At 36.8% G+C, this 27,872-nt stretch overlaps 1 protein-coding gene across 1 annotated transcript; it reads right to left on the reverse strand.

Annotated features, from left to right (window-relative positions):
- Positions 1 to 76: 76 nt before the first annotated feature.
- LOC140953533 (receptor-type tyrosine-protein phosphatase S-like) lies at positions 77 to 26,756 on the reverse strand. The gene is made up of 28 exons (XM_073402939.1): positions 26,455 to 26,756; positions 21,494 to 21,757; positions 20,817 to 21,089; positions 19,966 to 20,223; positions 19,069 to 19,329; positions 18,310 to 18,603; positions 17,015 to 17,314; positions 15,635 to 16,024; positions 15,032 to 15,258; positions 14,504 to 14,579; positions 13,491 to 13,599; positions 12,661 to 12,809; positions 8,343 to 8,458; positions 7,847 to 7,934; positions 7,649 to 7,725; positions 7,481 to 7,517; positions 7,237 to 7,334; positions 6,892 to 7,011; positions 6,170 to 6,333; positions 5,755 to 5,890; positions 5,528 to 5,677; positions 5,069 to 5,159; positions 4,260 to 4,336; positions 3,634 to 3,768; positions 2,854 to 2,982; positions 2,255 to 2,406; positions 1,758 to 1,893; positions 77 to 1,536 (listed from the first exon to the last, which is right to left on the reverse strand). The coding sequence occupies exons 1-28, from the start codon at positions 26,603 to 26,605 to the stop codon at positions 1,462 to 1,464; spliced, it is 4,533 nt and encodes a 1,510-aa protein (XP_073259040.1). The 5' UTR covers positions 26,606 to 26,756; the 3' UTR covers positions 77 to 1,461.
- Positions 26,757 to 27,872: the final 1,116 nt, after the last annotated feature.

Here is a 27,872-nt window from a genome sequence, read left to right on the forward strand (position 1 = left end):
GTCGTTCAAAAACGTATTTGCTTAAGTTTCCTATTCTACTCTCTTGACAACATCTAATAATAAATCAAACATGATAGAAAATTTCAAAACATTTTATTCTGAGTGGAAAAAAGTCCGTTTAGCAAGCTTTCTACACTACCTACATCAGGTACTAACTTGTCAGCTGTGGGTTTTGGTCTCTTGGACCAAGTGAACAGAACCAAACAAATTTCACGACTGAAACATAAATAGGACGCATACCGCCTTTGTAATCAGGCTTACTTGCTGTTAGGCAGTTACTGTAAGATTATACAATAAATGCTCTAGTCCGTGAATTAATATTATTCAACTAGAAATATTGAGCAGTAATGTCATGAAAAGCTGCTCTCCTATTTTTTGTAGCATGACAAATCAGCCATTTGTTTCTTTCCTACATTTCTACAGTACTTTCTAGGCTACGAGTAGCTCCATATTGGTGATCAGGGTATGAAAACAGTTCGAGGAAAATCGCAGCTTAATCAATTTATATATCTAAAGGCAATATTCAAGGTTCAATTCATTCAAAGACAACATTTCGTCTGTAAACGATTCTAAACGTCTCCTAAGATTATATGTAGACTACTGGCAATGCGTTTTGAAGATCAATGCTGGGTAACGACAGAAATTTTGTATGATATTCAAACATTTACGGCTGGAAGACACTGGTGACTCTACCCTGAATGAGCTGGCGGGCTGTAGTGACTATGGCTGCCGTTCTTGCTGAAAAGATTGTATCACAGCTGTCAATCTCGTTACCAGAGGCCGCGATCCCTTTGTACAACGACGGGGATCACCAACATTACCCTATCCGCTGTATAAAAGTAGCGGGGGCTCTGGGGACGAGATTACATTTGTACACAGCTGTCTGCTGCCCAACACCCGATCGTCCTGATATAATACAAAAATAATCTCAAGGTCGGAAAACGAATTTCTAACAAATTCACTTTAGGTGCTCTAAAAATATATACTATCTACAATTATCAAGCATTTTAAACATGCTTCTTACAAGGCGAAAATTACAGTATTCGCAATCTACGAGAATCGTTTGTCCTTTATACAAATATAGCCTACAATTGCTATACGCATGTTTGTTTCTTTTGAAACAAAGTATCCTGTATCCTTGATGTGTACAAGTCCTTAATTTCCTCGGCGATGAAAAGGAACAATTAGCTCCTGTTCCAAATTGACTTTTTCATCTTCAATATTTCGGTGACGTCAGATGTCTGGGGCTGAACTGCAAAACTTTCGATTCTTTCTATCCAATGAAAAACAGCACGCTCTCGCCGAAACCTTCGGTTTGAAAGTGGAATCATAAATACATCGCCGTGACGTCATATCACTCAGCAACTAGTTGCTCGTGAAGTTTGCGTTCAGTTCGTAGAAATGAACTTGAACATTCCATACATTAATAGTAAAGTGGAAGTTGCTTGAACTTTTTTTCTATCACCTAAAGTTTGCGTAATCGCTGTAAGAATCCACAAACAGGCGAGTTATTTCGTAACAGAGCTTGTACTGTACCTGTTGGAAAAAAACAAGGGATGAGGAAAAAATTCTTCTTGCCACTTCACAACACTTACTTGATAGAAGAGGCTAAGCATATAATGCTTAGCGTAAAAAAAGACATGAGTCAAACGTGGGGCTTTTCAATGAATGGTTTAAGGTAATCTGTTTTAAGGTGCTGCGTGAAACACATTGCAAGCAACTAATAAACTGAACAAACAAACGCAAATTCTCCTCACCGCTGTTTGGACCATAAGAGGTCTTTGAGTGCGCAGGCGCCGTACACTCTGAAACATATCTATTGTTCCATCTAACTTGACTCGCTCCAGGGCGATGTTCACTGCACAAAACGTCCCTGTACGGCCGCTTCCATCACTAGGAGAATTCAAAGAAAGAAAGACGTTAAAAGCCGAGACCCAGTAAAGTATGTAGATGTTCCTCAGGTCAAAGGACTGGATGACGTTTTGGTACAGACGTAAGACTTATGTGGTTTCGCTCGTCAGTGTAAAGGTGAAAAGTAAAACGGGTAGCTTCATACCAGTAAGACATTGTCACCAGGCAGCTTTATCTTTCATGAATACGCGAAAAAGACTTTCTTCGCCTAAAAATATCGTTTCAGTAGATAGTCCACATATATAACATCAAGTCTGTTTTTTCCCCCAAAATTATGAAACTTGCGTACAAAATTTCGCGCCCGTTTTGCAAGCTCGCGTTAGAGCAAACGATAACGTCATACCTGCAATGGACGACTATTGGTCCGTTGCCTGTCTGTTGTTGCACGCGCGTGATGCATTTCATCATATCCAGAAGGCCAACTCCGTTGAGGGGAACGGAACGCTCCGCCCAGTCAGTGAAGTGGAAATGGTAAATACTGCGAATTTCACCACTCTGTTAAATAAAAAGATTTGTTATTTAAATGAAATGTTGTAATTCCGGCTGTAAGAACTGAGTTTAGAAGAAAGGCCATGGCGAACCAAGGAGCAAACTCTTAGAATGAGCTCCCGAATGCTGCAAAGCGGTGCAAATCGTTTCCTCTGTTCAAAGTGACGCTAACAACAACCGCATTTGTAATTTCCTTGTATACGTACAACAGTATGTGTGATTTCGTTTTGCTACTAACTACACTTTGACATTTTATTTGGTATTCTTATACATGTAATTTTAATTTATGAGGGCTCCTGTTTATATCATGTCTGCTGAAGGGACAAGTCTTACATAATACGTAACAACAATTACTCAAACTTTTTACAGATCTAAAGCAGAGCTAATACTCGAAACGCTAGCTCAGTCGACAACAACAAATGTTCGAGAATAATATACCTACGATTGGTTTACCTTTGTGTTAGTTATCTTGAGGTTTCGCCTACAGAAACCGTTTTTCTGTTCTACGGACTCGACTTCAATCATCAGCAAACCAAAAACAATGAATTCTTCTTTGCGGGGCAAATAATACGCACATTGCCCCTGTAAGGAAACAAAATTATTCATAATTACTTTCCATTCCCCTAAGAGCGTGACGCTATCAAATGTTCATCCACACTTCACGTTCATCACTAGAATTGGCTATCCTTGTTTTTTTTTTTCTTTTTTTTGGGCGTGAGTGGAGGAAGGGAGGGCGCGGCGTTCTTAAACAACAAAACCAAGTATCACGACTTTAGGTTTAGCGTCAACAGACGTGTTCTTTTCTTTCTAAGGGAAGGAAAAGAGAGAGGCGAGGAATTTATCAGTTAACCGGGTTCTTAAGATTCGCACAATTGATAACATCGAATAATCCTATATTGACTGTGACGTAATAGATGCAATCATCGTCAAAAGTGTTGGGCAGGCTCTTACTTTTTAACTCTTTTTACTTTTTTTCCCGCTCCCTGTCCCAATGTTAAACAAAATTAAAGTTTTTGTGCGCGCACTTGTTTTGTTATATCCCAACATTGGAGGTATTTAGCAAAAGGGCAAACTAGCGCTTTTGAACATTAAAATGAACTGCTAACCTTCCCAACTAATTTTGCAGTCTAGATCTTTGTTTCAAAGACTTTTTATTCAAACCTAGACATAAAACTCTAATACTGTAATATTAATGTTCACCACCCTAACTAGTCACGTTATTAGTTTTCACACCTGTTCAATTTCATTCATGGTGCACAGCATCACCACGGAGTAGGCCTCATACTCCCAAATCATCCTCCAGAAATCCACGACCGTGTTATCTAGCGGGGCCTGGGTAGCGATGAATGCTTCGCGCTGCTGAAAGCTCTGCAACGAGTAAAGCAAAAACTATGCTTTACCTCGGCAAATTGTAGTAGCGATAGGCACTTAGACTAACCTGCGATCAGGCGGTTTTTTTTTTTTCGTCTCCAAAACAGAAGGGAAGAAGGACCGCCTGATCGCAGGTTACACTTAAACAAACCACGACGACGACAGAACCAAGTAACTATCTTAAAGTGATGAGATTTGGAGGTAAGTTGTGAATTTCTCAGCTGTTAGGTCTCAACATTGTTAGCAAGTCAACCTATTTTCAGTTACTCTTAAAAATGAGTGTTTTGTTGGAAGAGCAGCACACCCCAACCAGATTATCATGGAGAACCTTGGGCGTTGTATCAACAAATGAGTAACATTGGTAGAAGAGATTGCTATGGATAGAAAATTTGAGTTTATTCAAGTATTACAGAGGAAACTAACTGAAAGTAGCGAAACAACCAGAGTGGGTAAATATAATGGAGACAATATTAAATATGGCTGCTTACGTCAACAAAGCTAGCGTTGATGTAATCAGATCCAACCAATCCTGTGTAAGGCCACAAGGTCACTCTTGATCGGTCAACTAAACAGACAAAAAAATAATAATAATTTGTTGCTTAAAAATCGGTAAGCGACGGAATAAAAAAAATTCATATTAATTTTTCTGTCAGTGTTCAAACATGGCCATCCGTGTGAGACCAGCGCTGAACAGCAATGAAAGGAACAGAAACTGATGCTTCCACGGCACGTGCTACAGTTTGTTATTTACAGTCCTGTTGAAGACTACACTCACATATATAATCGACCATCACTGACAACTGAATAGGACACTGCTTCTCTATATAAACGATTAGAGTAATGAAACCCAAAAACAAACGCCCTTTACCATTGAGACTTTGAAATCACCGGTCTTTGGCTCCGACAACCGAAGTGGTATTAGAACCTTACGATGAAAAGACGAAATTACTTCAAAGGTCTCTCTGATGTCATTGGTGCGTTTTACACCGCGGATACGCCAACGGTTAGTCCGTTAGCCAGTCGTTCTTTTGAGGTTCAGTTTTCATCCTCGATCGTAGCTTGCAGAAGCGGAGGCACGAGGCAGACAAGAAGCGCGAGACAGACATGCGCGACAGGGGAGGCTAAAAAAACGCGAAACAATAGAACCTTTTCTGCAGGATACCTTGCTCTGGCGCTGGAGATAGAGCAGGTTCTAATGTGGGTCATGCCTTTCTAGTGCCTTCTAACCTATTGCATAGAAACAGTGACTTGGAGACAAACAATAAGATTCAGACAGACGCAAGAATCAAACACTCACATGGCAGGATTGCGAATCTGTTTTTGGATTTGTTTTCCGGCTGTGATGCGCTGATAAACGAGTCGTAATCAGAGTCGCCTAGACAAAGATTCTATGAAGCAAGATTGACACACCATTGTTAGATGTAGACAACTTTTAAGTAAATTCACTCATTTTTAAAAACAACTAAACACTGTCATAAGCAAACCAAAGAGTATGGCCTTCTACCCGCAGAATGGGATTCCTGTGCGACAACTAACTTTAAGTAAGGTCTGATGTATCGAGAAGTAACGCTGATAAAATACATGAATATAAGACTAACAATCAGGAAACGCTTTTCCTTTTTACCACTTTATTCTCGAGTAAAAGCGTATGAAAAGTCCAACCACAAACTCATAACCTTTGCAAGTAACTGCGTACATTCAAACCGTGAATGTTCACCTCGCAAGCATGCCAGCGCGTTCACACTGCTTCACGTACCTTAAACTCGGTGACCAGAAGTGAGTCTCCACTGTCGGGATCAACAGTGTTTAACACGCGTAACTTCTCTGGTAGTTCACGAACGGGAAATTCAGTGTTACCGCATGTCACGAACTCCATCAGAGCGTCATGGATAAATATGTACTGTGCCTGTTTAAAAAAATGTCACGCTTGGTCACGCTAATATGTCACGATAACTGTCACTAAAAAAAGAAGTCCCACATTACCTCTGTTTGCACCATAGCACTTCTCTGTTGACGGATGTGAGCGACAAATCCATAAATGTCTACCACTCCCTCTGCATCTATTTGGTCCATCATGGCGTCCAAGACAATGAACGTACCGGTGCGGCCCACGCCAGCACTGGTGAAAAAAGAGAGACATTTGCTGTTACAGCTTCAAAAAAATAGTACTACGGAAAGTAAGGAGACAATTATCTAGAAAAAAAAACTCTATGTAGAAAATAACAAACAGCCATTGGGAAGTTGATCTTCTAACCCCTATGGCAGTAGATCCAGTCCAATCATTTGAAACCTTTGAGGCAACAATTAGTTTGTTTAACCCTTTTGGTTTGAAAGCTAATGAGTACATCGCACACCATCATAAAGAATTGAAAAGTTATGTTATGTTATGTAAGATTACCTGCAATGGATCAAAATGGGGCCTGAATCCTCTGGTATGGAAGAGCGGACCTTCCTTAGAAAAGCTAGCAGGGAAGTAGCGTGTGTAGGGACCCCCTGATCCGGCCAAGCTGTGAAGTGATACTGAGTTACTTCACGAGCGCGATACTCCGCTGTGTCTGATGTCTAAAGAAAGAAGAAATGAGCTGCTTAGAGAAGGTGATACGTTTGGTAGTCATGCAATACAAATCACTCAACGCAAACAACACGAAGTCAATCAACTTGCACCACACACACATTGACAATCTTATAATATGGTAGCCTGCGTTGCAGGCGCTTGGAAGTAGTGGGCGCAAGAAAAAACGGGCGCGCGAGGTGACACGCGAGGGGAGAGGGAGCTCCCTCATCCCTCGCGTGTCTCCCTCGCGGGCGCCCGTTCTCTCTTGCGCCCACTACTTCCAAGCGCCCGCTACGCAGGCTAATAATATGGTAATCACGTAAGATAAGTTATACAACAGTTCCCAACAGGACGTGTGACGTGAAATGAATCACTGATGAAATAAACATCCGGGTAAGTTTATAAAAGAGAAGATTTTTCAAAATGAGGTGTGAAAAATCACATAAACCATAACGAAAGTGTTTTGAAAAAAATCATCTAAAAAAATATTGGTTTTGGTCGTTTGACAACAAATGTACCCACAAGTAACAAGTAAATAAATAACTGAATATGTTTAAATCTCTTACCATCTGCACAGAGAACTTTCTGACAACGTAATCTGCCAATTCTTCCACGCCACCGGGTGATACCAACACTGGGCCGTACATTTCTGGGGAGGAACTCGGCCAGTACTTCAAACATTTAATCTACACATGCAAAGAAGCCTTAATCATGCATTTTGATCCTCGTGACGTCCTAGTAGTACTAGATGTAAAAGAATTACCATATGGCCTAAATAGTTTCTGTTATTTCATTCCTTACTTCCACCTATCTTCAATGTTTAAAAAAGTAGTCATTAATTAACACTGAAACGCGTTCCCCGCATTGTCGCCCGCATTGAAGTGATATTGGTCAATAAAGGGCCAACATACCCGTCCTCCTTCTACGATGTTTGTAACCATGACAACGACACAAACACCTTGATCCCAGACCGTGCGCCAAAAGTCTCCAAATGTGTTTTCCACAGGACCTGAAACACAAATCAGAACAAAATTAGGTCATAACACTCAACAACTCTAGAGGTGAAAAAAAAGATAGTAGTACTTTCCCGTTTATTTCTGGAAAAAATTAATGAAGGGAAAATAAAGTTGAATAATAAAAACACAACTTCTTTACCTTGCGTGGCAATGAACTTGCAATGGTGATTGTAGCCCTGTCAAAAATATCAAACTACATTCAAAATAAGGCTTCACCTCCTATTATTAAAATTAAGGCAGTGGTCTTACGACAGCGTACGAAAATAATCTTTGATTATGCACGTCTTATTTATGACGGCGCACTTACATCAATAAAGTTTGCGTTGATGTAATCACTCCCTGGGCAGCCATCTAATTCAGCTAAAGTCACCCGGGTATGGTCATCTGTAGAGACGTAAAAAAACCGTAACGTCGGGTTAAAAAAACGCTGGCAAAATAAATACACATGCAATTTTAAAAGAACAACCAAGATCTTTTATCGTACAAATGAAACAACTTTACTTACATGGAATGATATTCTTGTATCTGTTTTTGGGTTTGTTCTCTGGCTTCTGACTGTTTTCCCATGTAAAATGCCCAGGAACCCTGATGGACTAAAATGTGATAAAGACAAGTGACAACATGAAACAACGGAAGTAAGCATCTAAGCTACATCAGAGTCGGACTGTTTTGAAAGAAGGTTTTTATCTGAGCTAAGCATCTCACATGAAGCACACGCGCAGTTCATGCACGAGCATGTTCATATGCACGTGCATGAACGGCACCAAAACACCTGCAAACAACACGTGATAACCGTCCTGTCAAACATATGCCGTTCAATTCCATGCAGAATTTCTAAATCCAGTGATTTAAAACGTAAATAGCTTTTCTACTGGAAAAATCTGTCAAGTACATGACCAAACTGAGTCTGCTACACATTGAACGACGATTCATCCGACTGAGACATTAGTTAGTTGGTTGTTGGACCGTGTTCATGTATGAAGATTCCAAACTTTACTCACCACAAACTCTTCTGTAAAAGACTTGTTGTTATCTGCGTGGTTTATTTCACAATATTCCCGAAGCTTCTCTGTGGGAATTGGTTTACTGGTTACAAACTTGCCTGGACCAACCACATCTAAAAAGGAAGAATCAGTCATGAAGGTAAGTCTTTGCACTTCCCTCTTAAAACTGCATGAAGCCCACAAGGGATTTTACTTTACTTTGACTCTTTGAAAGTAATATACCCAGAGTTAACCACAGGCATCCCGAGGAAGAAAAAAAAACATCGCACAAATGTTATTACATTTACGAAAACATTACAGGGATCTGAATCAGCACGATAGAATAAAACAACAAAATTAAGAATTTTGTAAGGTTTGAACCTAGGAGTCATTCCATAAGTAAGTTGAGGATGATTGTCCGGGTGAACGTAGTCCTGAATAGGACTGTTGTTGACAGTGACTGACGTTTCGACAACCTGTGCGGTAGTTATCTTTAGGGTCAAAGTGAGTTGTATCATGTAAGTTTGGTCAATTAAGTCGCAATGTTATTGCACACCTGTTAAACCGTGATGTTATAACATCGCGACTTAATTGACCTATCGGGTCAATAACCAGAGCTTATCATGCTCAACATACTTGTAAAAGTAAGAATTATAGCGTAGAGCCTTGCCACCCTTCCCCCTCAAGTTTCTAAAAATTTGACAGATCCAAATTTATCGGAATTAAACTGTAAGGATAGATCACTAATCCGTTAAATACACATTTGTTGCGCTTAAATTATATCCTTGGTTCAAATTTCATTTTCCTTTTCATTTTGAAAAAGGGGTGAAGGTAATGTGTGACAATCGTGTTGAAACCTACAGAAAATGAACCATAGACAAAATTAAACCACAGCACTGTATCATTTTAGAGCATAATGTAACTTGAAATCAGACTCTATTTTTTATGGAAAAAGCATCAAGGAATTTCATTACATCAATACTCTGACGTCACGGCAAAACATCGTCATCTTGCTCAGATGCCGCCATCTTTCGCCATCTCGGGCTTCCATGATATCAGGTGAGAACATTAACATTTTCCAGTTAAGAGGTTTTATGGTTTAACATATTAAGACAATTTGTGAATTAATCAAGAAGTTTTACTCCATTACAGCATTCACGTTTGAAGTTTTAATTTAAACCTCTACGCTAAAAAAGTTGGAATTAAACTTAGTTGGGAGCACATTATCGAGAAATTCAGTTGTTTTCAAGGGTGTTGACTTTTTTTGTTAAGGAAAATTTTAGGACTTACCTTGGTTTATTAAGAATTAGGTGTTTACAAGAGTTTTGTAGGGAAAACAAGGACCTGGCTAATGTCAGCTTACTCATTAACTGTCGATTACTATTAGTCGTTTGCCATGCAATCACCTGCAGAGCTCATTGTAAAGGGTTTCCCGTCTTCAGAAGTTCTTGGCAGTTTATACTCCAAAGCACAGCGTGTTTGTTGACAATATCGTGCTAAAAGGTTTATTTAAATCTTAAACGTTAGATCTGGGAAGTTATTAATATTTATTTCCTAGCGGTGCCAACTTAAAAGATGTGCGCTTAAAATATGGCACATATAAACAACACTTGATGAGAGGAACTTGATTCATGGTGCTGCTGTGAAATAATTCGCCTTGTCTTTGAAAACTTTTGACCAAGGGCTATCGCTCAACACGTCAGCTTTTGGAAATTTCATTTACAGAAAGCGATTCACCTTAGAAAATCTCGCATAATAAAACTCATTTCATATGTAACAAAACAAATTGCAGCAACTCGTGGAAGCCAGCTGGAGCACTCCAAATGATTACACCCTGGTCAGCATTCACGTTGTGACAAACGAGAAAGTTTTCAAACACAAGTCAAATTGTTTTTATTTTTTCAAACACTTATTAAAATTTTGACCAATGGAGGTGAAAAACTGCAAGTTTATTTCGATTTAGTCATTAATTCAGGCATCTCACCTGACGTTTCATATCATATAAATCTCAGGTTTATTTTTTATTCACAGCCATAAATTACTTCTGGAAATACTCAAGAAGAATATTATTCATATTTACAGCTTCAAGGTTAATGGACGTTGAGTATTTGAGTTAAATACAAAATAACAACTTAATGTTAGATTTCTTACAAAACTAGAAAAAACTTTTCATTTTTCTGCAAAGCCAAAACCTAAACAAAGTAGACTTCTAGATCAAGAAAAATAACTTTAATTGCATGTTGAAACAACGACCAAAAAATCAATATACAAGCGTAAAAAAAAAATTAAACCGAAGGAAACTTAAACCCTAAAGGAGTTGAGGAAACAAGACAAATAAAAAATTGTAAAAAACATCAAGAATAGTTTGTGATGAAGCAAAAAAAGAAAATATGAATGACGATAAAACAATTTTAAAGGAAAAAGATAATTAAAAATTAGTTAGTGTTTTCCCGTCCAGATTGAGTGGCGAACCCAAGCCAAAATTTTAAAGTTTGTTCAGAGTTTATGTAAATATATGTAAATACAATGATAGAACTGAACATTTTTGTTACTTCAAAACCAAAAAAATACCAAATACCTCAACAAATTGAAAATTACAATTTCCAAGCCACCAATTAATGGTTATCAAAAAAGTAGAAAACAAAACAGTAATTTTGAAAAGACATAAATAAGGTAAATAAACACCATATTGATCCATAAAAATAGTAATAATGGGAATGAAAATCAACTTAAAAAAATGTTATGTAACAATGGCAATTTTAAAACTTTGTACTTAAAATATTATGACCAGTCTTTTATTGTCTATTCGACATTATGGTGCTCTTTAACTACTACACCAAAAATTGTCTACAATGATTTTATTATAATTTAATTTGTTACCACTGCAAATATTTTTGCAGTTTGTTTCCATAGAAAATGTGATTTGCAACAGTTGGCTGTTTATTTCAATTTTGTTCCAATACTAGTAGCTAGTTTGCAAGCTCAACAAGATATTCTTATTGTTCAGTATAATGCCTTAAATGAGTAATTTTCAAAAAGGTCTAAAGAGCCAAAACAAATTTGCGTCACATTTTGTTAAAAAATCCTAAAGAACTCTACATATAGTACATTGTGTTAACAATAATCCCAGAGAAACTGTGAATACAAAGATTATTTATATCTAGAACGTTTCTGGTGCTTTAAGTGATAAAACTCACTTCAGTTAAGGTGCTTTTGTGCTAGCTATGCAACGTTTGGTGCAATTTTATTTAAGTTGGAAATTTTGCTGTGCAGCTGCACAACAAGTAGACTGTGAGCTAGGAGGAGGAAGAACAGAAGAAGAAGAACAGGAGGGAAGAAGAGAAGGAAAAAATCTTGTGTTTCCCTTCCCACCTCCATACCCCCCAGGCTAGCAAGTTTCACCATCAACGTTTATTTATTCTTTTTTTAGAACTTTGCATTTTGTTGCATTAAAATGTCTTGCACGTTAATAACTGGGTCACAGCTAAATTCACAGCTTTTCTAGTTTCACTGTAATTACTGCAGCTGATGGCTCATTTTACTAATTCTTCATTCACCACTGACTCAGTAAATGGTTTGCACAAAGGACTAAACTTACTGGTGTCATATCCTGAGCATAGCTGCTTGTTCATTCAAGCAGTTTAAATATAATATTATTTATATACACAGAAAAGCAGCATATGTAAATGCATGTACAATAGTCTAATGTCTAATTTCTTTGGAATTTTTGTCTTTCTCAGACTTTAAATATTAATAAATATTAAAAACTCTAAAATAATTTGAATTTTTTTTGTTTGCACATTATATTTTCTTACATTTATATAAGTTTCTTCAATATTTTTAACACACCACTTGAATTTTTCTTAGGTTCCAGTGGTTTATTTAATAAATGGCTAATCTTGGATACCAGTTCAAGCCTTGAATTTTAAGTTTAAGTTTTTTTAACTGACTCCCACACACCGTAAAAATAACACATAGTTATTAGTTTATCATTAAGCCACCTCATGGAATTTCAAAATTTTTAACTGGAGATCAAACAGAAAAAAAATACTAAAAAAGAGTGCCTTTAAATAATGAATTCTCGTAATTTAGGTGAACAAATCTTGTTTGGAAGCAGACCAGCAGGTCATTGATTTTTTTAGAAGAGGCCCCAGATTAGTGGATTTCTTCATCTTACAGTGCTCTTTAAATTTATTTGTAGCTGTGGTGACAGTTTTTCGTTTAAGGCTAAGACTACAAATTTAGACAACCATGAGGAGGGCTGTGTGGTGCAAAATTTTTAGAACCAAGATACCAAGGTGCTCAGTCCATACTAACTAAACCCATGACTCCGAACCTTCAGATCCTCGTCGTACACCTTGTAAATATTTAACTCCAGGGACACGGTCCAATGACTCTTTGTCTCCAATACCACTATCATTAGAATTGGCAACAGCATATCCCTTGCCGTCAAGTTCTGTAGAATCATGCCGTCTTCTGTGTTTTCTGTCAAAGGGGTAAGAGATATTTCAGTTTTGAAATGTATTTAATCTTCAGACCATGTAAGATTAATGTCTCACTGTGACCACACCTACTTATTTAAGTAGCATTACGTTACATAAACATTCAAATCTGCATATACATTAATGACAATCTCTATCATGAAAGTGGATTCATATCTACATAACCCTTTGAACCTTAAGGTAGAAAAAGCACAGAATTTAATGGAGCTGAAAATAAAAATATTGCAGAATATTGTGTGCACTTTAAGCATATCCTCCCAATGAAAGTTACTGCATTTGGATATTTGAAGGAGCCACAAATCTTCGTAAACTGTCCCCTTTGAATACTTTGTACGTTCTTAAAAATTGTTCTTTTTATTTACTATAAAACAGTTATATGATGCGGATTAAATAATCTGTTTAAAAATCAAAACATTTGGTTGGTGGTGACCTTTACGTTAGGTCAAGACGATCAGGAAGGGAGAAATCAGATATTTATCAGGGTTAGAAATTTACAGACTGACACCCTGCACATAGACAGAAGAAAAGCAGACACACAAACAATCAAAAGATCAGTAAAACAGAAAAATTCTTGAAGTCCAGTTTTATGTATCATTTTTCTCACTACACTGTTTCCTCTTGCGTTGCACAAGCAATTATTATGTGTAAATTACTATATACCTACCTTATCACTAACACAACAATGATAATCACAAATGCCAAAACAATTATCCCAGCAAAGACTCCGCCATAAAGAGAGCTATTATCAACACTGCTACGTCCTGCTATGTCTCCTAAAACAAAGCCAAAATGATAATATTATAATCCATTAAACAAGGGTCAATTATGATGCAGGGCTCGAAATAACGGCTGGTCAATGGACAATTATGTCCAGATTGATTGGGAAGTTGACCGGTCAAACTTTCGTCTTGCCGTACATGGTGACCGGTCTCATTTGATTGTATTGAAAATGACATAAATTTAAATTTCCATGCTGTTCAGTTTTTTCAGTTGTTATCAGTATGAAGCAAGTCACTGTGTATTGCAGAACTTTGATCTGAAATCCCAGGTGAAATGCAACGAGAACCATTGTTTACAATTCACTTCGCGGCTGTAATACCTTATATTTACTGTTGACAATACGTGCTATAAGCTCTAAGCAATGACTTTTTGGAATTACATAACACCTGTTTTAAGAGTTATTTATCTTATAAATTTGACCGGCCAGAAACGATATGTGTCAGGGTGTCTGGAGACTATCCAGAAATTATTTTAAGCCCTGTAATGCATTTAATTATTATGCACTTAAAGATATTAAAATTAAAATTAAATGCATCTATAGAGTGCCATACTCCACTTATTGTCTAATATATAACTAATAAAACTACATTATCTAAACAATAAATCAAGTACCATATTTTTCAGGCAAAGGATAAAACTTTTTAAAAATTTCAAATCGAACAGCCATCCTTAAAAAGATAAGTCTTGAGCTTAGTTTCAAATACAGTTACCAATGATGACTGCCTAATATCCAATGGAAGTTTGTCCCTTGTTTTTGTCCTGCTGCAGGGTTATGCCCTATTGCCATACATTTTCAGATTGGCCATGGGCTCATCAAGCAACTGGTTATTTCAGGATCTTAATATGTGGCCCTCAATCTATTTATTTGTTTATTTGAATGATTGATTGATTATTTACCTGGTGTTTTTGTGGTCTCAATCCTTGACACTGGAGAACTGACCTTTCCAGGATAATTGCTGGTGAATGCTTGAACCTGGCAGAGACATGGTGAACAAAGTACAGCAATGTAAGAGAGACAAGATCAGCAAGCTTCATTTTCCAACTATCCAGTATTCAAGCCTCAATGTTATTGCAGGTTAACTATCTTGACAGCTTAAAAAATATATATGTTTTTCGTTTATAGCTTATAACTCTCTGTTTTAGCAATATCCCTCTAGGTCTTAACACATTTTAGATGGTGACTGGGACTCCTTTGTCCTTAGTTAAGATTTAATATATGTAACACACAGATCTTATGAACTGATGAATATATGAATTTCTGAACTGAGGAACGAGACTGGTCTAAAAACCTGTCAGCCACATGTTAAAGCAAACATATGGAAAACCATATCCATGTCATCAGGGGGTGAAACACAACATCAGAGAGCAATATTGTAATAATTAATATGAGTCTTACTAATTTAACTGTCAAATTAAAACACTCACATATATTAAATAGTCTGTATCCTTCTTGAGTCCAGTGATAACATAAAATAAGGATGAATTCTTTAATCCTTTAGTAACCTCTACTGTATAGTTTTTTCCAGTATTGTTGGAGTACAGGAACCTGTATTTTGTAATAATTCCATTGGGGAATTCAGGTGGCAGCCAGGTGACTTTTACAGATGTTGGCTTTTTGTCGGTGACTGCAACATTACGTGGTGCACTGGGAGCTGGCAAGGTAACATCCAATCAGAAATAGGTTAATAAAGAGCAGAGAAACTGGCAGAGATTTAAAGTATGTCAATGAATCATATGCTTTTGCCTTTCACTCCTGGGAGCTATTCCTATATAACTATGAGATGTCTTTTTTTCCTTTCTTTTCTTGGTCATTATCATCAACTAACAAATGGTTGTGATTGTCCAATAATTTATAATAATCACCCCACAGGTAAGGTCCCTCTCAGTAGCCCTCATTTAAAAGGTTGGCAACATCTAAGGATTTCATCGGTCAGTAAGAACTGTGCACAGCATTACTGTGCCTTAATTTCATGTAACGCCATCTTGACTGTAAATCTAGGAGGGTCAGTACTTAAAGCCAGATCTCACCTCCTTCTTCAGTCTCAACAGTTTGATTGTTTGAAAATGGACCCCACAAAACGTTATTTTGAGCATCCCTGGTTCCTTCAGCCACCCTTATTGAAATAATAGCAAATGGCTGTATATTTCGAAGCTCAATTTCTCTCTCAGGTTCCAGCTGCAAAACTGTATAGCCAGGTCTTCCATTGGCAGATCTCCGTTTTCTTGCCCTTCTAGTCACTTTGGCAGGAACTGTAAGTTCGGTTCTTTTATACTCTCCCTTTACATTCTTGAATCTCCAAAGCATCCTGATTTTAAAGAGTACCACTACACCATTAAGGTCCTTTGGTTTCTTCCACTTTAGTCGCACACTGTGAGGACCAGTGCTGTTAGCCTCATTATCAAGTGGTTTACTAGGAGCTGAAACAGATCATACATGAAAATAACTATTAACATCATACCTGTCAACACCACAGAGTTGTGTAGGGCCTTTGCAAGTTAGTATGTACCTGTCATCTGTTTTGGACATCTGTTTTTTTTCTAAGCCATTGCAGGCTTGGTCACAAACATAACAGGGTATTTCATCTTAGCTAGAATAATTATAAGCTTGTAAAACTCTTCAACAGAGCACTTGAGTAGGTCACAAAAAAGCCACAATGCCTTATAACCTTCTCAAGGGCAGTAAGAAGATTTCTCTTTTTTGTTCATCATGTTGGGTGTTAAACAATTGATCAGTTCTTAATTACATTTCTTTCCTAATCAGAACTATGACAAAATTCTCAAATCTGATTGGCTATCAACTGCCTTGATTTCAGCCTTAATAGAACAGTTTAATGGGACAATACATGTCATAAATGCCAAAGTAATTGGGCAGTACACACCATCCTGTATGCATTTAAATGTTTTTTTTTTCTCTGCTAGCAAAAAAAACTCTTGGAATTTCTTGTGTTTTGATTTAAAAAAGAGCCTTATATATCATAAATTTTGTTAAAGTTATGATTAAATGGTAACAGAACTTCGTGTTGACCAATTTAGTCTGCAATCATACTCAAGATTAAACAGATCGCACTCCCGTGATTTTGTTAATCACTCGCATGATTACAGACCAAACTGGACTCCACTCAGTGCTGTTTACCATTACTTATTATAGGAAATTAATGCTCCATGAAATTAAGGTATTGGAAATCAACACAACTTAAATTAATGCGAATTTAGTGGAAAACAGCATTCGAATGAAGGAAATAATTCTTGCGAAAGAGAAGGTAACAATTTCAAAATGAAGAAAATTATTACAAAATAAAAACTTTGTTTGTTGTACTTTCCCAAAATGTACAAAAAGCATCAAACAAAGAAATTGTCATGATGCATTAATTTCCTGTAATCAGGTAATCATTTAAAGGTCAGATTTACCTGCTGTCTCTGTTAGAATATAAAGTGGCTTACTGCTTCCAAATGCAACAGTGTTTTCTACTTTGACTTTGATGGTGTAGTTTGTAAATGGGGTCAGCCCACCAATGAAAGCTTCCGTAACATTGGGCATAACTGTCACAATCATCATCATTAAATCATCGCCAACGTAGCTGTCTGACTCAGAATACAACACACTGTATAATTCCAGTGGTCCATTAGGGTACTGTGGCGGATCCCACTTTACATGCATGGCTGTGCCGTTAATTGGGTACACCTGAACATTTTGCGGAGGACTTGGTTCTATTGAAAAAATGGCAACAACTGGACAATAAATCATTGGTATAAAGTGTAGAACATAATTATAATCACCAATTAGGCCAAGGGCCCATTTCTCGAAAGTCCTGGTAACTTTTAGGGCCCGAAATCAAATATTCAAATCGAAATATAAAGAATAAGAGCGCAGGTCCTGGCAAGCAAACTACTCGATTTTGTTGCATTAACTGATAGTTTCATCATGTTAGATGCAAAACTATTGAAACCTCTATCTTGCACGTAAACAACAACAGCTTTACGGGCCCGTTAATTATCGGGGCTTTTGACGAGATTAAATAAAGCTTCATTCATTCATTCAAGGATCTGAATGGAACATAATGTCCTGAGCTTCCCTTTGATGGGATGCACATACACATTAATTAAGAGAAAAGAGTCCAAACAAATGTTTTTCTGATCTGAAGCTCAGTGTGCAGTGTGCTAATCACCATACCCCATTCATGCCACATAAAGGGAGAGAGACAAATTTAATTTGCTTTAAAGTGGAAGCATGTCGTGAGCATGCTTTCAGCTTTGGCATCAAAATCCTGTGGAGGGCCACATTATTTGTATGAGTATATATTTAATGAATAACTATAGTAACAACTAAATCTAATGTAAAGAGGAAGTCTCACCTATTTAAGCCTTCATGGCTTCTTGAGACTTCCTCACCTTCTGACATTCTTTTGCCAACAAAAGTCATGTGATTGTTATTGTTATCAATTCACAAGGCCAAATCGTACAAATTTATTTTATAAGGAAAGATCCTTAACATGAAATCATGTTGCGGGCTGCAAATTCCATTTACCGCTTGCACTTTGCCGTTTGGCCAGCAAAGAGGAGCGTTTTAGAGAGGGCAGTTTGTCATTTGACCACATGTAGTGATAATAATGCATCTTTATCCACCCATTCCCAGGGATAAGCATCATAATCCCACCCTTTCCCCTGGTATCTCCTAAGCTAAACAATACCCTAGGATATCTTACCTGCTGCAGTAGTCATTGCTACAAAATAGGATGGATCACTTGTGAAGTGTTGATTCCTTGCATACAGCCGTACCTCATATTCAGTATATGGTTTCAACCCACTTAGATGGTAGCTAGTTGTTTGGGGAGGAATGCGAGGAACTGTTTTAATCCAGCTGTTACTGTCCGTTGTCCGGTACTGCAAAATATAGTGCTGTAAAAAGACATTGCTTTTCTCATCTGATAACAGTGACCAAGTCAAGGAGATAGAATCATCAGAACTGCCTTGAAATTTCAACTCCACCACTGGCCGATCTAAAAACAAAAACACAGAGAAATATTAGTCATGATATCCACTGTTATAACAAATTGTTGAATTACAGTTTATGAATCCATTCCTTTTCCAAGTGGAAACAATTCTACTTTAAGTAATGGGTATAAATTTTGCCTTATCATTATAAATCATTGGTGTCATAAAATGATGTAATCACTTGACAACAAAATTATAGCATGAAACGATTCATTGGCCAAATGCCAAAAGAATTATAAAATTCTTCATACCCTGCCCATAAAACCTTAAACATTCTAAATACTTAATTTTCATAGCTGCAGGAGAAGTGTTTCACAATGTGAAACTGTGGCCAACATGAGCGAAGACCCTGTCACCAAAGTGTCTCGCACTTACTTTTAGGACCTTTAATTCATAGCTGCCATGCCATAAGATCATAGGTTAGAGGTAACACTCTCAATAAAACATAGAAGCTTATTATTAAATCTTACCAACTTTCACTAGGCTTATGGCCAGACTGTCAGTTCCCTTGTCATTCTCCACTGTACATGTGTAAGGACCAAATCCATCTGCTCCCTGAGGAGTCACCCGAAGTAATCCACTCACTTCGGAAGTAGCAACAGTGCCAGAGCTGTTAGTCCAAGTGTATCGAGGGGCGGGGTTACCATCAGCCACACATGATAGGTCTGCTGTACTTCCTGACCATGCAGGGACATTTTGGCTTGATGCAGTTCTGTTAATCCTCGGGGCATCTTATATTAAAGTAATGCATCAGGATGATATTGTTTGTGTTGATCAACAGTCAGTCAAAAGCAATGGAATAATGTCAGACAACCACACTTAGCTGGATACAAGGGAAGGGAGGGTTAAGAAATATGGGTCTTGCTATGCTAAAATCTGCTATGATAACAGCTGGGCTAGAGGGCACTCATGCAAATATGGGATATGCCCAGGTTAAAATACAAACTAAACTCTAACTACATATTACATGTATACTGCTATTGGGTGAAATCCAATCTTTATAGTTTGTTGGTGACATATAGCTACTTCAAGACACTTTGTTGGTAACGGGTGTAGCCCACAACATGTCATAATAATAATAATAATAATAATAATAATAATAATAATAATAACAATAACATAAGAATTGTATTGCAAGCCACATAGGAGGCTCATCAGTGGAACTAAATAGCTTAAAATAATGAGATCCAATTCTGCTATGGTTTCCATTATAACAGATCAATTTCCCTTTTGTTCACTACAAAGAATTTTTACTTTACTATGAAAAAAAAACAATGCATTCACCAAAAAAGCTCAAAAAAGTGTTCACGGTTCAAGTGTCTGCACAATAACTTACTGATATATGATACTTTATCAGTTTAACTTACAATAAACATTGATTTCAAATTCTGCAATGGCATCATCACCAAAACCATTACTAGCTATGCATCTGTACCATCCGTGGTCTGATCGCTGCACATTTTGAATGAACAATGATGACGTTCCATTACGAACCAGTTTGTTACCAAGGAGTTTCACCCATTTAATTATAGGTGATGGAAAGCCTTTGGCTTCACAACGTGCACTAACTTGTCCATTCTCATCAACTTTTTGATTTTTAGGACGAAGATCAATTTGTGGTGAATCTGTTAGCATAAAAGTAGTAAGGAGTTAACATGAAAGATTAGAATCAAAATGGCAGTTAGATTATTTTGTGCTATTTTTTGAGTATTGTGAATGAGGAAAAAACCTGAAAATTAGCTGCTACTCCATTATTAGACCCATGTTTGAAAATTTGAGACTTGTCAGCAAACAGTTAAAGGCATAAGATACAAGTGAAAACGAGACTTAGAGATTCGATCCAAACCACAAACATGTTATATGAGATTTTAAATTAGATCAAATATTTCCAATAATAACCCTAGTGACTAACATCAATTTTCTCCTAACGATATCCATACAATGTCAAGAGATTAGGTTATGAGAATTAATAAAATGATCACCTAAGGGAAAATGCCTTGATCTTTTATCAAATTCTCTCAACTCATTCATGAAGGAAATGTATGGAGATCAGTTTGGAGAATTTGTTTGTGGATATTGGGGCTTAAAGGGTTAAGATACAATTTTTCTCCCACAACTCAATCAGAGTCATCTTATGACTTAGTGTAGTAAGTCAGATGAAAATCCTGCCGAGACACAGAGAGACACCATTCACCCTTAAAAAGAAAGTTTTACTCACGTCGGACATAAACTGTGATGTCCTTCCTGGGACCTGTTCCCATATCATTTTCAGGCTCACAGCTGTAAATTCCACTTTGCGAAAAGCCCACTGTTGTCAGTCTTAACTCCCCAGACCTTTGTGCGCTTCTGTCATTTATACTTTGACCTTCAATGTAAAACTTATATTGTGGGGGAGGATTTCCATGGGCTTCACAAGTGATGGTAATGTAAGAGCCATCACTAACGGTGTCCTGTGGTGCATCAGTTTTGATGCTTGTGTCTTTAGGTGCATCTGCAAGCAATACAATGATGACACAATGCTTCAACAGAATGATACTTGAAATCCTAGTTTATGTACCTCACCATACTCAAATACAACTAAGCTAAGTGCAGAAAGCACAGGGTACAGCTTGGGGGAAGTCATATTATGTAGGTGAAAGAAGTGTGATAGCGAGGACTCTAATTGTGGCTGGAGATATATAGTAACACTGTGCATATGGGACAGAGGGAGGTAAATGAGGGTAAACGCAGTCTGACAAGGTCCAAATTGCAAAGGCTGCAGCTGCAGGGAGAGTCCAATATGAGTGAAAGTTGTATGATAAGGGGAGCATCAATTAAGCAGTGATGGGGTGTGACAAGGGGAAAGTTTATTGAGGGTGGAAGAAGTGCTGTAAAATTCCAAAAAAGTGAACTTACAAAGTACAGTGATTTCAACTTGCTTTTGTGATCTGCCGCCAGCATTCTCTGCCAGACAAACATACGACCCAGCATCTCTCCAGGTAACAGATGGAAAATCTAGTTTCGTCACTGCTACTTTTCTCTCCTGTTTAAGAATTTGATCGCCTTTTTTCCATGTTACTTTAGGCTTTGGTCTTCCAGCTGTGTGACAAGCAAGCTCTCGTTTTTCACCTTCAGTCCACTCCTCTGTTTCTGGCAGCAATGGAAGAATTCTTGGAGGATCTGCAAGAAAAGAAAATGTTATAAGATTGCATACTTAAGTTAAGGTACACTGATTGCCGGGTGTTTCTCTGTTGTAACCCCAAAATGATAATAAATATTATAAAGTGGGAAACTGAACAATAAGTTTTGAAACAATGGTAATCTTTTGATTTAAGATGATTCAGCCACACCATACCAGATTTAGAAGGGAAAGTTGTTCATTAATTAATTTACAGTGAAAAGATTACTACCAGAAATATGTACGCTATGTTACCATTTTTGGAAAAAAGTCTCTAGAATGCCTGTAAGTACTTGTTGAGAGGCTCCACCTGACATGACAATTACTTGGATATCAAACTGCCTTGTTTTAGAAAGACTGGAAATCCTGAACTTCAAGAGTGACCGGCATCCAGTTCTCTTACCATCAAACAATGGTCATTGGAATAAATAAAAATGATAAGCAAGTGAAAAGGGTTTTACTAATAAAATACTGTTAAATATATTCTCCTTATCAAGTAACCACAGGAAATGTAGGGGTCTAGAATGGTTCCTCCATGATTGTCTTGTACCTACCTGTGTGTAATAATTTATGAGGCTCACTACAAAATTAAATTACCGGTATGTTATGTTTATGACTTAAGGAAATGAGATATTCAATCAACATGCTCACAGCATGGACTAACCACAATAAATTGAAAAATGAAGATTGAAACTTATCTGAGCTAAAATAGTTCTGATGTTCTTCACAAATTCTAAGAGTTAAGGCAGATACACCAGTAAAATGTTGTTACTATCGAGGAGAAATAAGGTTTCATAAAGAATTATCACAATGAGAAGAAAATTCCGAAATTTTAAGATAACAACAAAAATAACCTTACCCTTAGAAAAAAACAATTATGCATTAAGCTGCTGATCCCTCTTACACATATTTTACTATTCCTGTAATTTGACAAAATTGTTACTTTCTAGAATTCCTTGTCAAACTCAGTTGGAAGTATGTGGCAATAAGACACAGGAAATTAATAATATTGTTAGGTAAAAATATTGCAGTTTCAGTCTATGATGCCAAAACTAGTGTTTAGTGGCTCAAAACTCATTTTGCATGTTCAAGGCTTACAGCTTAAATTTTTTTTTTTTTGTCATCTAAACCTTCATATTATTATCAGTAAGTTAAAGGCAATAAAAAATGTTTCTTTTTATGAGTCCACTTTTTGTTTGTGAATTCTCCCTTCCAGTGCTTTAAGACCTAAAATCAAAGATTACAGGGGGTACCATCTCTTTCATGGAACCCACCTTGTAATATACAATACTGAAAAGTACAGGTCTATCAGTTGTTTTCACTCCAGGTAACTTGACTGTATCACAAAAAGGCTGATCATATATTACAATATATATATATAGGCTCAGGCAAAATTACAAGGCTACAAAATATGTCATATTGTAGCCCAACTTTTGGTTAGGGGATCAGTCTTTGTATTTTTGTGAATTAACTGTTTTCTGCAAGTACAGTGTGGAAGTTTGTCTCATAGAGAAAACAGCTGCATAGGCTAGCAGTAAGATACATTCATCCAAACTTGAAAAAAATCGTCTCAAAACTTAAAGAAGATCAATACATTGGGAGCTTGAATACATTTAAGGGCAGCTGTAAAGAAGATAAAATGATAGTCTTTTGCATGCAAAAAGTCATTTAATCACTTGACGATTGAATCAACACTGCACCTAACTATTATTAACACCATTGCCAGCTCTTAATGACCTGTTCTGATCATTGTCATAAGATGCTTTTGAACTTTAAAAGAAAGGCAGTCAAAGATAAAAATTAAATAGCATGTGATCTATTTCTCACCATATTGCAGCCTACAATAATAAGGGACTATATATTTACATAGTTCAATTTTATGAAAAGAGAATGAACTAAACAATGGAAAAATACGCTTGGCTGGAGGCTAGAACTTGATATATTTCCATGCACTAATTTTCACAGTGGGTGTCATTTTCACCATTTATGAAATAGCTATGATGTCACTGTATGTACGTGAGGGATGCCTATTCATAATTAAACACATTTTGAGCACCTACTTCATAATTTACATAAGAGTTAGGCATTTAAGGTCACCTTGTAACATTAGTTAATGTCAATCAGTAAAACTGTTCTACAATTTTGGGTGCTAAATTTTCCTAACAATTAATTCAGAAATTTAAAGTACAACTTGTCACGGCATGATTTGTCCCTATACTTTTTACCGTCAGCTTAACTCTTCTTTTTTAATTATAAAGGTATGTGACACACATTAGAAGCAAGAAACCCATTTCTTAGTTTTCACAAGCCAGGCTATCAAACTGATGATTAGTTATTGACTCTATGTGAATGTCACGAAAACTTTCCAAATAATCACCAAGTAAAATATATTTTACACAAGGTTTTGTTTTGCATTAAAACTTGCAAATATTCTGTCAAATGGAAAGAACATATCTTTAGGCAAACCAGAATATATTATTATTAAGAGTTTAGCCACATTTATTTGCCACAAATGATCCATTTCTATCTCCCTTTTTTAAATTAAATATGTAGATACAATTAACATGTGAAACTGAATATTCTGAGATTTACAAACACAAAGTCAGTGAGATCCCAAATGTGTACTCAGAATATTTCAAATTTAATGTGCTGTTTCAATAAAGTAGATTTGTCTGATATATGTAGTCACAAAATGCCAATGTAATGTCGGTCAGGTTTTAACTTTAAAATATGTCAAATAAATAAAATAAATTTCATTTCCCATAACCAATGTTGAAATTCAGTAAAAATGTTTTTAAAAAAAACATTAAAATTACACTCAATAACTAAAAGCAAATTTAAAAGTTTTATAAATGTACACTGAGGTCTCAAGAGTAGGAAAGTTAATAAAAAACCCAAACTATCCAGTTGTTGTTGAAATCGGTCCCAATACGAAACAATTTTAGACGTCACTTTAACAGAACTAGTACCTTCTCTAAAAATATATTATTCAGACTGACAAATAATTTTCAGGTTGTCAACAAAATACCCACTAGGGGTGGTATTATCACTTCTGCCAGCTGTCTCATGAAAAATTAACCACTGAAAGTTGTTCAAAAAGAAAAGACAACCAGTCATTAAAATAGTTCAAAGTTCCGGTAAAGACAAAACAAAACCCTCAGACCAATGGTAATAGCCCCATCCTTGGGTTTTTTAAATGTCCAATTTCGGTTTCCTTTAAAACAAAGAAGTGAGTCAGTGTAAAGCCATTCCTAAAATGCCCTACACGTGAGATTTGGTCGCAAGGGCTTTGTTTTGCACTGTGTGAGGTGAAAACCTACAGGGCTGTTTCTTGCGTCCTTCGCGATCTGTATTAAAAAAAGTCACGAACAAACATTAATCCTCTAGTTTATCACATTTTAAAGTCCCAAATGTCTGCGAACAAAAAGTGCTCGCCATTTGACTTCTTATCGTTTCATTACAAATTAATTTTGCACCGTCTCCCCTCATTACAAGCTACTACCAAAATGAATATCTTCCTAAGTGGGTTTTGACATTTTCATTTGAAACACTTCTCATCTAATGATTTTCCAACCCACAGAAAAGTTACGCCTCAAATGTACGTGGGTGACATAAATTTAAACGGAACAATAGCAAACTATTCAAGTGTTGTAGGCGCATCTTTTCTGCTCGGAATAAAAGAGCACGTAAAAAATATTGGCCCTCGTTTTCCACGTTACCGCGACAGAATAATCTTATCTTAGAATATTTGAATTGTACACCGGGATAATAAAGATAGATTACAAAAAAACATTACTAATATTAGAGAGAGAAATTGTCCGCTAGATCTTACGTACGGCGGATAACTATATTTACATCGCTAGGGTAATGCAACTATAAACCTAAACAATTTGATCTGATATGAATGTAAACAACAGAAGCTTGGAGAACCCTTGTTTCCCAAAATTTGCTATTTGTAATGTCCTGTCTTAAGGTGATACTTGATTGGAAATATCCGCTCGACTGACTTTTTTTTACCGCGATTTTTCGATTTTAAATTGTTAATCTGTTGGGTAACAATTATGCTGGTAATCTGACGCCAAGCTAAAGAAATCGGGCCCAGATAAATCAGTTATGTTCTGTTGCATGTTGACACAAAATTAAATGCCAAAATCGTCCGAACATTAAAGACTAGAGGTATTAGTAAGGAAGACACTGTTCGCTGAAACGAACACTGTCTCAGATTTTTCGAACAACTACGTATGCCCAAGAACATCGTGGCAATGAAATAGTGGTTTTAAGAGAGTTCCTTGATCGCATTGTTTATGCCTAAGCTTTCCCTCAGGTAACAGATTTTCTGCGAGATCAGTTTTATCTTCATCTGATCGTCGTTGATCTCAATCAAGTTAGCTTCCACGTCCAAACCGAATTAACCGCATCCAAAAAAATCTGGAAGGCTACTCGGTTGCTTTGTTTGAACAAAATATTCAGAAAGCACGATAAAAGCATTCATTACCTTATATATGGTAAATAATATTTACTAAAAGCTGCAAAAGTGCTCTGAAGAGCGCAATTAAACGCTCTATATAATACGCAAATAGGGTGCAGTTAGGCCCGCGACCTTGATCATTGCATACATAAATTGCTTTATAACTAAAACGGATTGCGCTCGGCTTTGCACGCAATTCAAAGAAAACGAAAATTAAAATTTTACACTCACCTATCACTTCAAGTCTAATCGGTTCCCTGTTTGTAAGGAACTCTCCGCTGATCTGACACATGTAATAACCTTCATCTGACAAATCGACGCGCTGTATGAATAAAGTGGCTTGCTTTATGATTTTCACCCTGTCAACAAACTTTGTCGGCATTTGCGCCGAACGTTGTGCTGTTTGTCCTTTTATTCTCGTATACAATTTATGCTGGACATTTACCCCATCTTGGCTGGTTCCCCATACAATAGAATAACTTTCTCCCGCATCGACTTCGTAGGTCCATTGTAGAGAAGCATTTTGTCGTACATTCACTTTTACTACGTCTTTGCTTTTAGTCAGCCTAAATGAACTAACTGCAACACCTAACGATAAAAAATAACCAGGATCAAACCCTGAAAGACTCAAACACTCAACAGCAAGACAAAAATATATACAGGGGGTTTAAAGGAAGTTCAAAAAGATAACGCAAAGAGACAACATATAACCGGGAGAAATTTACCTAGAAACTGAGCAAGTCCAAACAAGAGTACTTTGCAGAGGAGCATAGCAGTAGAAATCACAGAGTTTTTGGAGAACCCAAACTGACAATCGGATTTTGCAAATGACTACATATCCATCTCTCTAACACTACACGTGGAACAGCTGATCACCTTCCCTTCTCGCTAATCCACGCGACAGATCAAGGATATTTTTATGCTGCATGCTTTGAACCTCTATGCGGTCTCGCGCGTAACCTCTTCGATGTCAATTACATTCCTTCGTTGACAGTCTGATCACGTGGGCGCGTTATGAGTGAGTAGTCTTTTATGAATGGTTGAAATTAGCATGACCGCCAAAGTTTGTCCAATCACGAAACTTGATTAAAATTCAAAAGGCTAAAAGCCATTGTTTGATAGTCAAATAAATGAATACTTCTAATCATGTATAAAAACATAATTTTAGCCATATTGGCAAGATGCTTAATAGTTTGTACTGTAAACGCAAATTACTCTCATGGGAGTTGGTAATGGAGATCCAAAATGGCGTTCTGTGAATCTCGGATTAAGTGGAAAACAAATACATCAGCTACAATTTATGTTACTAAGGAATTGCGAAAGCGCTAACTTTTATACAAAATCAACATTCTTGATATTCTTGCACTCTTGAAGCATGAAGATTATCTTTGCTATTGAAAAGGCATTATCAAAAATTACAAGTCAAAACAAACTAATGCTGATTAATCTGTTTCATCGACGACCAAAGTGCTTAAACTCTTTCTTCTTGGATTCTTTTATGTCTCGGGCGGTAATCCGTGAGTTGAGCCACATATGTATGTGCTTTTGATTCTGAAATCGGGGATGATTTTCGAGAGAACTACGAGAGTGTATTTTTATAATCGTCATTTCAACTCCAAATGAATAGGAAAGAAAGAGCAATAACGGGT

The sequence above is a fragment of the Porites lutea genome, chromosome 12 (genome assembly GCF_958299795.1).
Source record: "Porites lutea chromosome 12, jaPorLute2.1, whole genome shotgun sequence".
Lineage (NCBI taxonomy): Eukaryota > Metazoa > Cnidaria > Anthozoa > Scleractinia > Poritidae > Porites > Porites lutea.